This window comes from Hermetia illucens, chromosome 1 (assembly GCF_905115235.1).
Source record: "Hermetia illucens chromosome 1, iHerIll2.2.curated.20191125, whole genome shotgun sequence".
Classification (NCBI taxonomy): domain Eukaryota; kingdom Metazoa; phylum Arthropoda; class Insecta; order Diptera; family Stratiomyidae; genus Hermetia; species Hermetia illucens.
The window spans coordinates 2,363,990-2,378,757 of NC_051849.1; the positions used below are offsets into that span (position 1 = coordinate 2,363,990).

The 14,768-nt window shown below is 42.6% G+C and overlaps 1 protein-coding gene across 5 annotated transcripts in view; it reads right to left on the reverse strand.

Annotated features, from left to right (window-relative positions):
• Positions 1 to 14,765, reverse strand: part of LOC119646995 (dynein intermediate chain 2, ciliary) — a 50,035-nt gene extending 35,270 nt beyond the window's left edge. For 2 of the 5 annotated variants that reach the window (XM_038047714.1, XM_038047712.1), the window contains exons 1-2: positions 14,111 to 14,765; positions 3,486 to 3,557 (exon numbers count right to left, since the gene is read on the reverse strand). In XM_038047714.1, the coding sequence (XP_037903642.1) occupies positions 3,486 to 3,557; positions 14,111 to 14,158 (120 nt within the window). In that variant the 5' untranslated portion in view covers positions 14,159 to 14,765. Of the gene's footprint in view, positions 1 to 2,891; positions 3,045 to 3,242; positions 3,389 to 3,485; positions 3,558 to 14,110 lie in introns of those variants that run through there. The other 3 variants (XM_038047713.1, XM_038047717.1, XM_038047716.1) reach the window with 3 other exon arrangements.
• Between the last annotated feature and the right edge of the window lie 3 nt (positions 14,766 to 14,768).

The window sequence follows — 14,768 nt, forward strand, 5'->3', positions numbered from 1 at the left end:
AGGCAATACCCTTACTAAAATGACCCCACTTCCGAATGTGCTTGCAGAAGCTTATCTGTACACATCAGAGACGCTAAACAAGGAAAAGGCATAATCTTCGTCAAATCGTATTGGTAAGAGAGAGATCGGTGAGCTTTTGCTATTCTGGTACTACGGCGTGCTCACCCATATAGCAAAAAGTTGTTTCACGTATTCACTTATACATAAGCAAAAACTTGCCAATCTCACCAATACATTGGCAAGTCCGGGCGGTATGTCAAACACAGCTGATCGGGTTTTCGGTACATCTCGCTCATGCTCAAGGGCAAAACAATTTGAAATCGTGTGTACTGGCACTGATTTCCCCCCTTGAGGGGCAGGGGGGAGTGAGGTAGCTGTCTAGTATCTAACTGTGATTCTGACGACATCGCCCATTGGCTGACTGTTGTGTATACTGTTTTTTGTTTGGTCGGACCTTACAAACAAAGGTAAGTTCCGGGTTGCTGCGAATGGACTTGGCGTATTTAAACTGCAGCAAGGCGGAAATGGATCGGAGTTCTTTTTGAGTATGGACGGGAGTTCGTTTCGAGTATTAAGCGGAGATGTATTGAGTTTTTATTGGAGTCTTATTGAGTGTTAGAAGTCAAATCAAGAGTGCAAAGTTATTGTTGTTTCGTCGGCCAAATTAAAGGCGCAAAGTTATACTATCGCCGCGGAGCTCGGCATTATCGCGATCTTCAAATTTAGCCAGAATGGAGATTCAGGCAATTATTGATGCCCAGCAGGAAAGGGTCGCAAAACTTGAAAGTATGAGGGAGTCCCTAGTTAAACTCCGGCAAGAAAAAAGGACGCGAGAGCGTTTTGCTACGGCATGGGAAGAAGTGCAACAGCTTTATTGGGATTTTCTCGCCGGCCACAGCCACCTTCTTTGCCAAAACGCTTCTAAGGACATTGTTTATTTCCGAGAAAATAAATTATCCGTTATGATCGGTATTTACAATGCGACTAAGGAGCTGATTGGGCGTATTCATCGCGATCTCATTCCCGAAAGCTCTCCCGTCGATGCAGAAATCACAGGTGGAAAGGCAACATCAAGTCCGCGTCCCGGACCTTCAGTCGAGCTTAATGAAGCTCAAGGGGAGTCGGAGGACGCGACAAAACAGCCGGAAAACTTTTTCTCTAGAGAATGGTTTCCCAGGGTTCGTGATGAATTGAACATACCTTTTAGTGACATACCGTTGTCGACAAGAGGCTTCGGGCTAAGAAGCTCCGAGACCGAAGGCATTCCTTATTGGAATCGCGGCCATAGACCTCGTCCTTGTCCACCAGTCCCTGATATTCCTTCGTTTGATGGGGACCTTCGTCACTTTGAGTCTTTCCGCAGTATTTTTCAATCAGTCTATGAAGGATCTGATATTGGGCGAGCTGAAAGGCTAATAATGCTGCAGAGCAAATTAAAAGGTGATGCGAGGAGAGTCGTAGAGCACTTAGGAGTGCTTGGGAAAAACTATGAGAAGGCCTGGGAACTTCTGGAACGACGCTACAGTAATCCTCGGACGCTGGTAGAAAAGGAGATCCAGGCTCTCATAGATCTTCCCCAGATAGTATTACAAGACCCCAGTACCATTGGAAGGGCACTTGACACAATGCACTCAGTGGTTCAAAACCTGAGGAAGGCTGGGTTCAATTGTGATCAAGGTGTACCTTTCATAGCTTTTATCCTTACCCGTAAAATGGATGTCTCCACCCGACGGGAATTTGACTCATTGCTTAAGCAGCCGAAACTTCCCGTAACAATTGATGATATTGATCTATTTCTGGAAAATAGATACATAGTTATGTCTCCCAGTTGAGAGGGGTTGGGCGGACTCGCGTAGGTTCAAGCAGAAGAACATTCCGTTGCTAAGAAGGCAGAGACCTTAGGCGGTCGAAAAAAAACCGCATAGGGAAATTTCCCTTGCCGCAAAAGCACAAGGGGAAAAAATAAAGCGTTTTCCATGCTACATTTGTATGGAAGGTCATCTGGTGTTAAAATGTCCACGGTTAATAAACAGCATGGACAAAGGGGATCTGCTCCGGCATTATGGTATATGTGTCTTCTGTGCTTCCCACAAGTACAAAAAACTTACGCCTTTGACATTCCGTACCTTTTTTGTACTTGTGAGAGGCACAGAAGACACATATACCATAATTGTTATTGTTGTATACTTAGTTTGTTTTTGGCAAATTGAAAAGTTAGACGTGTTTAAGTGTGCTCGGCAATTTTCCATTATTACAAAAAATGGTGCAAAGAATTGTCATCAAATTTTGTGTAAAAAATGAAATCAAGTGATCTGAAACACTTAAAATGTACACAGTGGCATATGGTGAGTATGCTCTAAGTACAAAAGTTGTTTACAAATGGTACAAGCTCTTCCAAGATGGCCGAGAAGATGCCAATGGCGAACAACACGACAATCATGTCTCAGCCACCATATTTACCGGGTTTGGTATCCTGCGACTTCTTCTTGTTCCCAAAACTGAAGAGATCTATGAAAGGACGGAGATTTGCAACGATTAATGATTAGATAAAGACGCATCGCTGGAAGAGCTCAAGGCTATACCAAAAAGTGCTTACCAGGAATGCTTCAAGAACTGGAAAAACGATTCTACAAGTGTATTATGTCTGAGGTGGATTACTTTGAAGAGGACAATATAAATATTGATGAATAAATAAATATTTTTTTAGAAATATAACAATTCACCTTACTTTTTGAACAGACCTCGTATGATGCATTTTTCAGAAAACCTCTACTACCTCTAGTGCTTGAGCTTAGACTGTGATTATAAAATTGAAAAGAGTTTTTATATTCGAAACATGCAACAAACCGAGCAATATGGTTAGAGTTGATGCAGTCAAATTTGGAGACTACCTGACGTTCAGAATCGGAACATTTTGAATCGCATCTTTGCGATCCTGCAGATCCGCCGCACTCACTCTCACCACATGGCGACTTGGATACTCTACTCATAGCGTTATAGGCACAATAAAATATTTACAAAATTTTGTGCGGCTCTTGGACCAACTACAAAATATACAAGAACTAAGAGACCACACCAAAAACATAGCAGCTTCAAAAAGGCAACAGATTTCGACCCAAAAAAGGATGCTGTACTACAGGACACACTATGTACAAAAATCAAAAAGATCCAGCTTCACCACATCTGGGAACTCCCATCTGTGCTCCACTAGGTAAGGTGAATCTGTGAAATTTTCCGATTACCGAGACCAAACCAATAATTTTCCACATTTTCTTTTCACTGTGAAGCTTAAATTTGGACTGCATGGCGGAAACGAACTGTGTCGCGGCTACAACAAATGCTACTCGAGTGCGGTTGAATTTCAACAATGAAGCGGGAAGAAGTCAAATTTGCGACTACCAAAAATTGTTTAAAATGTCTGCTTGCATGACTGCGAATATCTTGCAATTTGTCTCCTCTAAGTGGGCGGGGGTGCCCATACCTACCCCGAACAACCTTCCCATGCTCGCTTGTTGCTGGAGGCCTTTTGTTTGCATTGAACCCATGCATGACAGGGCCTGGAAACAAGGACAAGACGTAAGACTTGTATGTTTATGAAAAAGTGGAGTGGCTTCCACCCGAATTGTATAATTAATGAAGGAACTCGTAATAAGTTGTCTAAGTAGCTTAATAAGCCCCAATTCATTATGTCTACTAATTCCTTTCGGGGCTGGGCACTTCTTCCCATGCCCACGTTCCTGATTTCCCAATGGCTTGCGTGCTTTTAATGTATAAAGTTTATAGGAAAATTCATACTTGGGCGTTGCATAAACGTTTCCAATAACTTTTGCATTCTAATCTGATGATAAATATGTCGCAAGCAGTCACGATCTCATATAGTTCCTCCCCGTAGCTGCCATTAGCGCAAGGAAGCGTGGTTGAAGTTTAACAGGTTTTCAGAATTGAAATTTATTTTTGGACTTGAAAGTGCCGAACTATACCCCCCTCGTTCGTTCGAAAGGGAAGTTCAAATGTAACTCGTGACGAAATTGATAGGGCAAAGGCTGTACGACAATGTGGAATTGTAACTTTTTTAATAATGTTTCACGTTTGTATCGGGGACACCTCCTGATTTGGATTGCATGTTCAACAAACTTCATCTTTTTCAACTGCACCTCTACTTCAAACCTTCACGCTGCGGCAAAATTCCGAAGGACAACTATCAGAAATCGTCACCATAAAGTTTACGGCCTCAACTTAAGGGGGTCATCCCGTGTGAAGGCCGTCTTTTTTTGGCTTTTTTTTGAAATTTTTTGTGAAGAACTGGATAAAGATACAAATACGAATTTTTCACCATAGATTTAATAACATCTTAGGCGTTCATAGTAATTTTTCCAGCCCGATCGCATGGTTCGTTATTGAAATACAGAGCAATTTATACACCCATCTCCAAAAAAAGGTGTTTTTCTGGTGCCACGTTAGAGGGCGCTGTGATCATCTTAAAGAAAAAAGTAAACGGCATTTTAACGTACAGACTTAACTACAGTCCGCAAACTAGGTTTATTAAAAAATATTAAAAACTAAATTTTTGATGCCGTGTTAAATTTTTTTTTTGTGAATTTTGGCGTTTTTTCACGGCTTCTTCAATGAATAAAAAAAAAACTACGAATCGCAATTACCCTACTTTGCGGACCGTAAAAATATGTTCTGAATAAGTCGTGAAAATTTCAAAAAATTTCGTTAGATAGATTTTGGGCTATGGTGGCAGCCGATTTTCAACATGCAGTTTCGAGAAAAACGCATTTAAAAAGTAGAATCCGATTTTCAACCAAAAAATCTTAACTGACCGCTAATCTGCTATACCTAATCCATAAAATTAGGTTTCTTGAAGAAACACATTAACAGCCTTGGCTTGAATTTTTGTCCTTTTAACGAAGCCATTCGAACCTCATTCGGATCGATAAATACGAGCTTTATTACGACGATCGACATAAATCTGACATATTACGTATCACGTGTTTAACACTATAATTTCCGAACGACTTTGAATATCAAAAAATCACGTTGCCCATATATTCTACACTATATCTAGATATAATTGAAGCCAAAAAGAAAAGTTCGATTCCGCGAATTCGATACACGGGATGACCCCCTTAACATTCGAATTTTAATAAGAAAGTCCACCCCCTGTCTCTCTGCTCTTCCCTTTTGTCCACATTTAAAATGCAATATCAGAAACAAATCGGGAAACCGGAAGCTGGACGCTTCAGGTATGAAAGGTTTTGTTTGTTTCTTCTGTAAGTATATTTGAGTGTAGAATCATCCCATTTGTACGTAGCCCGTTATGTATATGCATTTACATGTCAGAATTAGTACTTCGGGTTGTACACGGTGAAGACAACTTTGAGCTACTGTAACTTTGTTACTAATAATATGATTTTGATCAAATTTGGGGATAATATGCTGCGAAAAGTACTAATCAAGACCTTTCATTTGATACCCCACATGACTACATTCGGTGAAAAAAAATTTTACACCCCCCTTTTACATGTACGGAGACCTCCCGTCTAAATTCAACCTAGAAGGATATCACTCTCTGTATGTCTGGGGGTCCACAGTTCCCAACTTCTCACCAAATTTCATGTCAATCGATAGAGCCGTTTCTGAGAAAAGTGCTTGTGACAGACAGACCTGTGCGGAGTCGCCAAATATCCCATCAGGCGCGTCCCTTTGTGCGGATAAGGGAATGCTCGGCGGATGCGTAGGAACATGCACATATACGCATTTGGAGGTGTGCGTGTATGGGCATGCTTATGCGCAGGCGGGGTAGGTGGGAAGTAAACGCCCGCCCGTGGAGAAAAATTGGGTATGAGAAACCCAGAAATAAAACCAAACATGGAGGACCAGAAGGAGAATAAAGTTACGGTGCAGGGCTTCGGAAACCCAGTACCGGCGGCTTTTGGGAGTGGGCAAGCAGGCTCCCGGCCGTCGATATCCCTCGACTGCAGTGCATCGGTGGTGGATTACTTAGCCACCGTTGCATCGAATACTACAAGTAGCCTGGAGAAAGAGGCATTTAAAAGGAGTACATCACTTCTGAGAACGCCTGTTCAAAACACAAGAAAAGATGCCCCACAAACTGGTCATTTATTAGCCCATAGTGGGTTAACTAAACCTGGTCGAAACATGCCGCAGGACTTAGTGTTTGATCCATTTAAGAGAAGCTCGACGATCGTGCGATCTCCTCCGAAATCAACCTTGATGAAGGAAGGAAATCAGGGAAGCTCCCGGAAGGCTAATAAATACGTAAGCGCCCAATGGGAAAACAAGCGGAGGAGCTATGTCAGAGTCCGGATGAATCGTCGTTTGCCCTACTCGGAGGCAAATTAGTAGAGTTGTCTGAATTTATTAAGGACAAACACAACGTGGACCAGGCCATCAAAAACATGGTCCGTACCATTCGGGTACTATACAATGGTGCGAAGGAAGAAAAAAACGCCTCGAAGAAATCAAGCGTCACCCAGGCAACACAAGTGACACCCCCTCAAAATCCAAAGGGCGGTAAGCTTGAAAAAGGGAGTAGAGAGGGCGCGAACGATTCTTTCGGATCCTCACAGGACGCAAAAAGGCCTCTCACCGGAAAAAGGGAAGTCAAACAAAGTTACCAAAATCGTGGAAACTGCGGCGCTAGTTTTGCTCCCGAAGCCGAATAAGCACCCAGGACACCCATCATCATACCGACCGATTTGCCTTATCGACACGGCAGGAAAGATGCTCGAAAGGGTCATCTACAACAGATTGCTCCCTACCATCGAATATAAGGATGGACTATCGGAGCGACAATTTGGATTTCGTCAAGTCCACTCAACGATCGACGCCGTAGACGTTGTTTTGAAGCTGGCTCGAGACGCGATGTCGTCTAAAAAATGCTGTGCCGTGGTGACGTTGGACATCAAAAATGGGTTCAATTCCGCAAGCTGGGAGTGGATAAAAAGTTTACTGGCTAAAATGGGTGTCCCTAGTTATTTGACTAAGCTCCTCAACAGTTACCGTTCGGAGAGGACACTTTGGTACGACACGGATGAGGGATCCAAGCAGTACACCGTCACCGCAGGAGTACCACAGGGCTCAGTGTTGGATCCTCTCCTATAGAATGTCATGTGCAATGGGGTCCTTATCCTTCCCGTACCAAAGGAGGCCACAATAATCGGTTTCGCAGATGATCTAGCTGTAGTTGTCGTCGCGAAAGAACCTGAAGGCGTTGAAATGTACGCTAACGAAACCATTAGCGCCATAAAAGCGTGGCTGGAGATGGTTCAGCTTGACCTTGCGGAACAAAAGACGGAGACAGTCTTGATTACCAATCGTAGGAAGAGGAATACAGTTAATATTCGTGTTGGTGGTCACGCCATCACTTCGAAACCGGTTATCAAATACGTAAGGGTGATGATTGGCGCTAAAATCAATTTCAAGGGACATCTGGACTATGCCTGTGAGAAAGCGGCAAGTACCAGCGTATCATTAGGGCGGATGATGCCTAACATTGCAGGTACAGTCGCAGATTACTTGTGGCCGGAGTGGTTCGCTCCACACTATTATATGCGGCACCAGTTTGGGAGGAAGCACTAGCGTGTGAGAGTAATCGTAGGAGAGTGAATATCACTTACTGCTTAGTGGCGCTAAGGGTGTGCAGCGCCTTCAGAACAATATGAGGCGAGGCAGCGTGTGTTATTGCGGGAATGATCCCGATAGACATTCCGGCAAGTCAGACACGCTGCCTGTACGAGACAAGGAAAATGAATTCTCTTGAAAAGGATGCGGAATACCGAAAGGCGGGAAGGCGAGAGTCGCTGGAGAAGTGGCAGACGGTGGGCCGACTCGCAGAGGGGTCGATGGACCCACACTTTGATTCCCCGTATTGAGGAGTGGATCCATCTGACGCAATTCCTGTCAGAACATGGTGGTTACAGGAAGTACCTGCACCAATTCAGGCTGGATGATTCTCCCTTGTGTCCTGAATGTGGTTGCACACCTGAGGACCCGGAGCATGTTATGTTCCACTGTCCACGATTTTTCTCAGAAAGAAGGAGTCTGGAAGACTCCCTGAAAACCGACCTAAGCCCGCAGAACATCGTCGGGGAAATGTTGAAATCGAAGGGAGACTGGTGTGCGATGAACCCCGCAATCAAAAGAATACAAGAGGAAATTGGAAGAGCGGAGCGCGCAAGGAGGGCGCGAAGAACGGAAGGCGTGCTCGCTTAAAGCGCAGTCCACCTCGCGAAGTAATGCCTTGCGGCGGTCCCGCGGGGAAGGAAAAAGGAGCAAGTGGGGGTGGTTTTAGTGTGTGAGAATCCCACACGCTGCTGCTACCTGGCGCGGCAGTGTCTTTGGAAGATTTCCACTTCCATCCATAAAAAAAAAGACAGACAGAGGCAGACAGACAGACAGACGGACAGACAGACAGCAGGACAGACATTGAACCTATTTTAATAAGGTTTTGTTTGACAATAAAACCTTAAAAAGAGTAATAAGTTATGTGGAATATCTAACACTTAATTCTCAAGAAGGGAAGGACGGTACTTCATTCTGGTTATATTCTAATTGCGCTCCACCTTTCTTTCTTCTTCGAACTAATCCTCCGTCATTTGTCGAGCATAGAACCTGTCATAATACCAGTTGAATTTGACTGGCAACCAGCGATAATCGAATCAGATTGATTACATTCCGATTAGCAGGGGGAAGTATTTTCTCTGGTATACGAGGGTCGTTTGAAAAGTCGGTGTAAAAATAAAAACTACTTAATTGTTTGAGGTAAACCTTTTTTATTTTTCCACATAGTCTCCTTTTAGGCTTATACACTTCGTCCAACGCTGTTGTAATTGATCCCTGCTATGTTGATGCCTTCCGAATGATAGGATTTGTTCTAATCGAAGGTGCGGAGTCACCATAATGTTTATTTAGCTTCTCTTTAGTTTCCTAAGGCGTGTAGTGACCCCGGCTTCGCGACGTTAGCGCAATCTCATTCGGCTCTTTCTTAATCAATTTGTTTAAATAATGCATTCAATAATGTGCAATTACTCTAATGTTCGCCGCAAATTGCATATTATTGAATGCATTCGGGCGAATTAATTTTGACAGAGGCGAATGATTTGCCGCATCCGCAGGCGCGTGCACATGTTACCGCAACATTGACTAGACAGAGTTCAAGGCAATGTAGCGGCAAGTGGAGGGTGCTGGGTTGAGAGGAGAGTAAAAAAGTGGAAGCTGAACTGGAGGATTGAATTGAAAGGCGGTTCTCATCCTGGTTATCAAATATAGCAGCCATTAATCGAAAAGTCCTCGTTTTTTTCGACTAATATAGTGTTGGTTTTAGTTTTGACGTTTATTTTGGATGAAGACTTTGAGGGGAATTTGTCACATTTAAATCAATGACTTATTCTCATGACAACTGAATTGAAAAGGTGAAAAGTGAATGGAACGGTTGAGGTGAACGGCGCGAACCTTTTGTCTTTTGGAGTTCAAGACGAAAAAACCTTCAGGACTACCTCGAATTAGTGAATAGAAATTAATAGTGACGGTGAACGGCGCGAACCCTTTATCTTTTGGGGTTCCAGACGAGAAAACCATCCATCTAGCCGGATTCGCAACCCGATCGGGAAAATCCTCAGGTACAGCAGTGAAGTAATCGAACCCAAAGAGGTTTTCTTTTTATTATAGAAAAGAAAGAGAGAACTATATCAAACATTGTAATTTTGTTTCGAAATTCCTAATGTACCTAATTTCTTTCCACACAGAAGCAACTACCACGCCGAGCTCGGAGTATTTACTTGCAACAGTAAGTTTAGAGTTTTGTTTTCTTCAAATTTCTTGTTTTTTCTTTAATGATTTTTAATTTTGATTTAATTTTTCTTTTATTTTTTTTTCTCTCTCTCTCTGATTTTTGGTTATTTTTTTTTATATTGGATTTTTTTTTTTGGAATAATTACATTATGATTTCGAATTAAGTTTTGCGTAATTTGAGGACTTCCTCCCTCTCTTTTCCTCCTTGATCGCGCAGAACCTGTTAAGGGACATCCTCAAAAGACAAACTGGCCTGAGGATGTCAAGGAAGGATGGGAGCCTCATGGGCCGCGCCTCATTCAAGAGCTGAGGCAGAAGAGGCAATAATCGAGACTGTGATCCGTCGTGGATCTTCCCCTCCTTGATCGCGGCATTCGGGTCCGAAGACTTACGACTCCACGCGCTCGGTCGAGCCGTTTTTTTTTTATTTTTCAATTTTAGCTCGAGTTCTGGTCGTTATTTGTTAGGCCGTCGCGAATTACCTTGTAATGTCTATTTTGGAATCTGGTGCCGACCCACGCATCGGAATAGACACGTTAATTTTGTAGTAATGAAGCGTGAGGGATCAAAGCGCTCAAAGGACCCCCCCCCCCCCCCCACATTTCCGAGCCTGACTAGCACAGAGGCGTGTAAGAACATGTCGACGGGCACTTTGATGGAACTTCAATCTTCACGGTCAACTTCGCCATTTTTTTAGGTTTCTGGGATAGCGCTGCCCTCTAGGTCGTTGTCGGCCACTTAAGATGATCGCTCTGAGCATCCTACCCATCTAAGTTCTTTACAGGCGTTCTACCTTTCATAAAGTAACGTTTTATCACCACACGAAATTTATTTTCGTCCATTTTTTGAAAATCATTCGACTTCTTCGATTCAAACAAATGCCAAACATAAAGAAATATACCGATCTGACGGAAACTACCTGTTAGTTCTTTCAAGATATGCGACTAACCAAACATAACCTCGATACACGTCAGTAGTGCCATCTCTCTGACTTTGCATGGACTTTTGAAATGACCCTCGTAGGAAGACACTTTGAGAATTACCAGGTGTGGCAGAGGAATTTTCATAAGATTAATGAATAACTTTGGAACGAACTTAATGGAATGATGAAAGCATGTATACCCAACGACAAAAAAAAATTTCCACCCGATAATTCTCTTAAATTGGTTTTGCGAAGTATCTCATTTATGAAAGAATAATATTGGAAGGACATCATTGAAGACGGCGCATGCTTTTAAAAGAGTACGAAAACTCCATAGGGAGTTGGTAACATCTTTACAGAAACAACTTATCGTTTGCATGGTGCAAAGGGGGTCTAAAGTCATGGGAGCCTGCCAGAAAGCCAATGCTTGCGCAAAAAATCACTCAGAAAACGATTCTCTCACGCGATTATGAAGAGTCTTTAGAAGCAAGCAGGAGTGCAAAGACAAACTCCACACGTTCGAGGTATATGACTGCTCTTTGGAGAGACCAAGGAAGATATACTAGGTGGAAAGCCGTCCAAAATCCTCGAAGAAGTCGTCGAGGTCATAGAGTATCCAGCAGGGAAGTGGATTTGCTGCCCACTGAAGAGGAGAAACTCTACCACCTACACCTGAACTTTGGGGCTTAAATCCATGTCGAAGGTGGAAAATGATAATTTGACATTGGAGAAGAGTTGCAAGCACAAAACACTTTCACCATGCAAACCTGCACCTTTGTTAATTGTAACAATAGTACCCAAGAAGAACATTGGAATACTAGTATGTGGGCTCAAGAATCCTGGGTGTACCTGGGCAAATTCGTGGTCAGCAGCGAGGAAGCATGTCAGCAAATTCGGATTACTTTTGTGAAAAACGAAGAGCTTTGATAATTTTTAAATCCATCCATTCCAACTATATATGTCTTCCGATATTCTTGACTGCAGCCCTCGTGCCTGCCCGAGGAGAACTCGGGAGGTAGTCTGTGCATCGGACTATTTCCCAGGAAACGACACCTGGATTCCCTCGTAGTGGTGATGCTAGCGCCCCCTTGAGATCTGAGGAAGAAGCGACACTTGCAGTGAGTACCTTTTTGAATTTATTCTTAGCAATAAGCTAGAAATATATAATGTAGGCAGCACTCCAACATTCTTCCGCACCAGGCAAGAAGTGCTAGAAATAACTCTAAGGAATACTCTGATGAACGGGCTAAAGTATGTCGGATGAACCTTCTCCGTCGGATCACAGAATAATCAAACTTCCAGGAGAACATATTAGGACTCCTATGCAAGCCACCTTAGCAACAACATAGCTTATCTACAGGTGAGCGGTGATATGAGGAGCGAAATGGCACTCTTGAACCGGACGAAACAAACCGGCGACTGACAGAATTATGTATAAAAGTGCTCTGATGACCTATAGCAAAGCGATCAGGAAAGTAAATCGAAAGGGCTTCAGGGTGTTCAGTGAAAGCATCGAACAAACGGCAAAAGCATCCAGGCTATATAAAGCCATAGTTGAAGATAGAGCAATATGTATCGTCTGGAGAAAGAAGATGGGACATTTACCGAAAATTAGGAGGACAGGGATCCTACCCCATGGTGGAAGACAACCACATTTTGGGTGCCTCCAGGGGGGGAAAAGGAAAATTGAAAATCAGCAGAAGAGATATGCTCGGAATCTAAATTAAGATGGGCAGCGGGAACTTTTAGATCTCTGCGATTACTTTGAGTAGTTGGCAATTTTCCAGCAGTACTTCAGATGAACCCAGAAAGCATATTAGGATTTCTCCTAAGGGTATTAAGGAGCAACATGGCCTTGAGATATATACCAAGGGTATAGAAGTGAGCAAAAGCGGGTAAAAAAGATCATTTTCCCTTTAAATCTTCTAGCGCTAATATTGACAGCACTGTTTACACCTGTTGGAGGTGAAATTGGTGTGAAATTTATGGTTGGACTGCTATGGATTCTGTGTGCCTATGTTCAGAGTGGTAATTGATTTCCCCTTAACTGCCGAAAGTTGTCTTTTTATATGGAGCTTGTATGTGTGTCTTTTTATATAGGGCTTGTATTCTGGAACTTGGATAAGCTGCCGTATAAGTATTGTTTGCCAAACTGACGGAGTGAGGAATGAAAAGGCTTCATTCGCATTCCCAATGGCATTTCTTGAAGACTAGTTATGCAGTTTCCTGATTTAACAGCTTCGGAATTGAACCTCCAATAGTACCAACACATATCCCGCCCATAGACTTTGCATTACCGCAAGCGGTTCGGTGAGCCACCAGTCACAAATCCTCGTTGCTTACCTTAAACTCGGCAATTCTTCTGTTAAATATATTTTAAATCAAGTCCTTCATTTTGGGCGTTCAAATAGTTGTCAGAAATTGAATAAATGTCTTTTGGACTACCTTAATGTTAGGTCGCTCTCTATGGTCCTGAGTGTTAGCCGACTATAAAAAACAACGAACGACGTCTTGTAGTAATGGAGACGAGAATTTTGCTTTGAACTAGTGGCGTGGCACGTTTTAATGACATCCTAAATGAGGATATCCGCGATCGGCGTCTTCAACGGTATGGTCACCTAATTCGTGCTAACGAGAATTCACTCGGCAAGATTGGTCTGGACATCGTAGTCGATAGCAAACGACCGAAAGGCCGGCCGAAACAACTGCAGCTTGATACGTTGGGTGGGCATTTGGGCCAGCGCAGTTGCATCCAGATCAGGCATTTAATAGAACCAAATGGCGAAACTGAACGCGAGGAGCCTACCCCGGTTGCGAACGGGACACACAAGTAGATAACGCAGAAAAATTACCACTTGTGGTGTGTTTAAAGTTTTCTTCCGGAGGAAGTTGACAGTCCTAAGGGAACCAGAATTGAACAGATTGAACCAAATTGAAATTGATGTTCGCGATTTTATCTTTACGAGCTTCGATGAAACTTTCAAGCATCTCCCACTTTTTCTGTAAAAGACATCGTTTTACCAGATATCGATATCTCATTTAATATTTTTGAAAAAAAACTAGGAGTTTACTCTGTTTTGCGGCCTCTACACTAGTTTAGCTCCTTAGTGGCAAGGATATATCTCGTCAAGTTTTCAGAAAAAGTTGTTTTCTTGTACTCCGTCGTTGCGGTTGACCATGGTCAGGTACTTATTTTCATTTCATACGAAGAGACACAACACCTGACACATTTCAATAGAAGTAATATGCAGTGGGAAGACTTTCATGATCCTTGAATGTTTCCTCCAAATTTCGTAGAAACATTGGTCGATTTTCATAGCCGAATGTTCAAATATATAGAAATATTAAATGAAGTAAATCAAAACTCACCTGCATTGTGTTCCGCTTCGTCCTGTCTGGACTCATTTTCATCGGCATCTTGACGACTTTGAGGTTTCCTTTAGATACTCAAAAATAAGTTCTTGAAAATAAAAATGTATTCTAAAAATTGGACATCAATTCCGATGTTCAAATTATGTTTAATATTTTCTGCCCAGGATGGCTTTTATTAAAAAGGACATGAAAATCTCACAAATAGACGTTTCTACTTCCTCCAAACTCTGCAAGGGGAGAGAATTCAGAAAGACGTTGAAAAGTTACAGTAAAAATTTCTTCCTTTAATTTTCTTCGATTTTGTTCACAAAATACATTCACAAAAGGAAAACAACAACACAAAAGGATTGGAACAAGGAATACCATCCAATCAGCATTAAATTAATTGCCAGCGTCAGAATTCACTTGTCAAAAGTAAAACATCCTCGCAGGTTACTATAGTAGCAGGAGTCAGTTCCCGACAGGTTTCATCGATTGGTTTTGTTTCCGCTCGAGTCCTTTGCGCCCGGAAGGAACCGTATTGATTAGATTTCCCTTTCAGAGATGGTGAACGTCCTTATTTATTATGTATGTTGATGTACGTTTAACGTTAATTTGGATACAAAAGATAGCAGGCGTTTGCTCCGTTACATACATATATAGCATGCATAGAGTC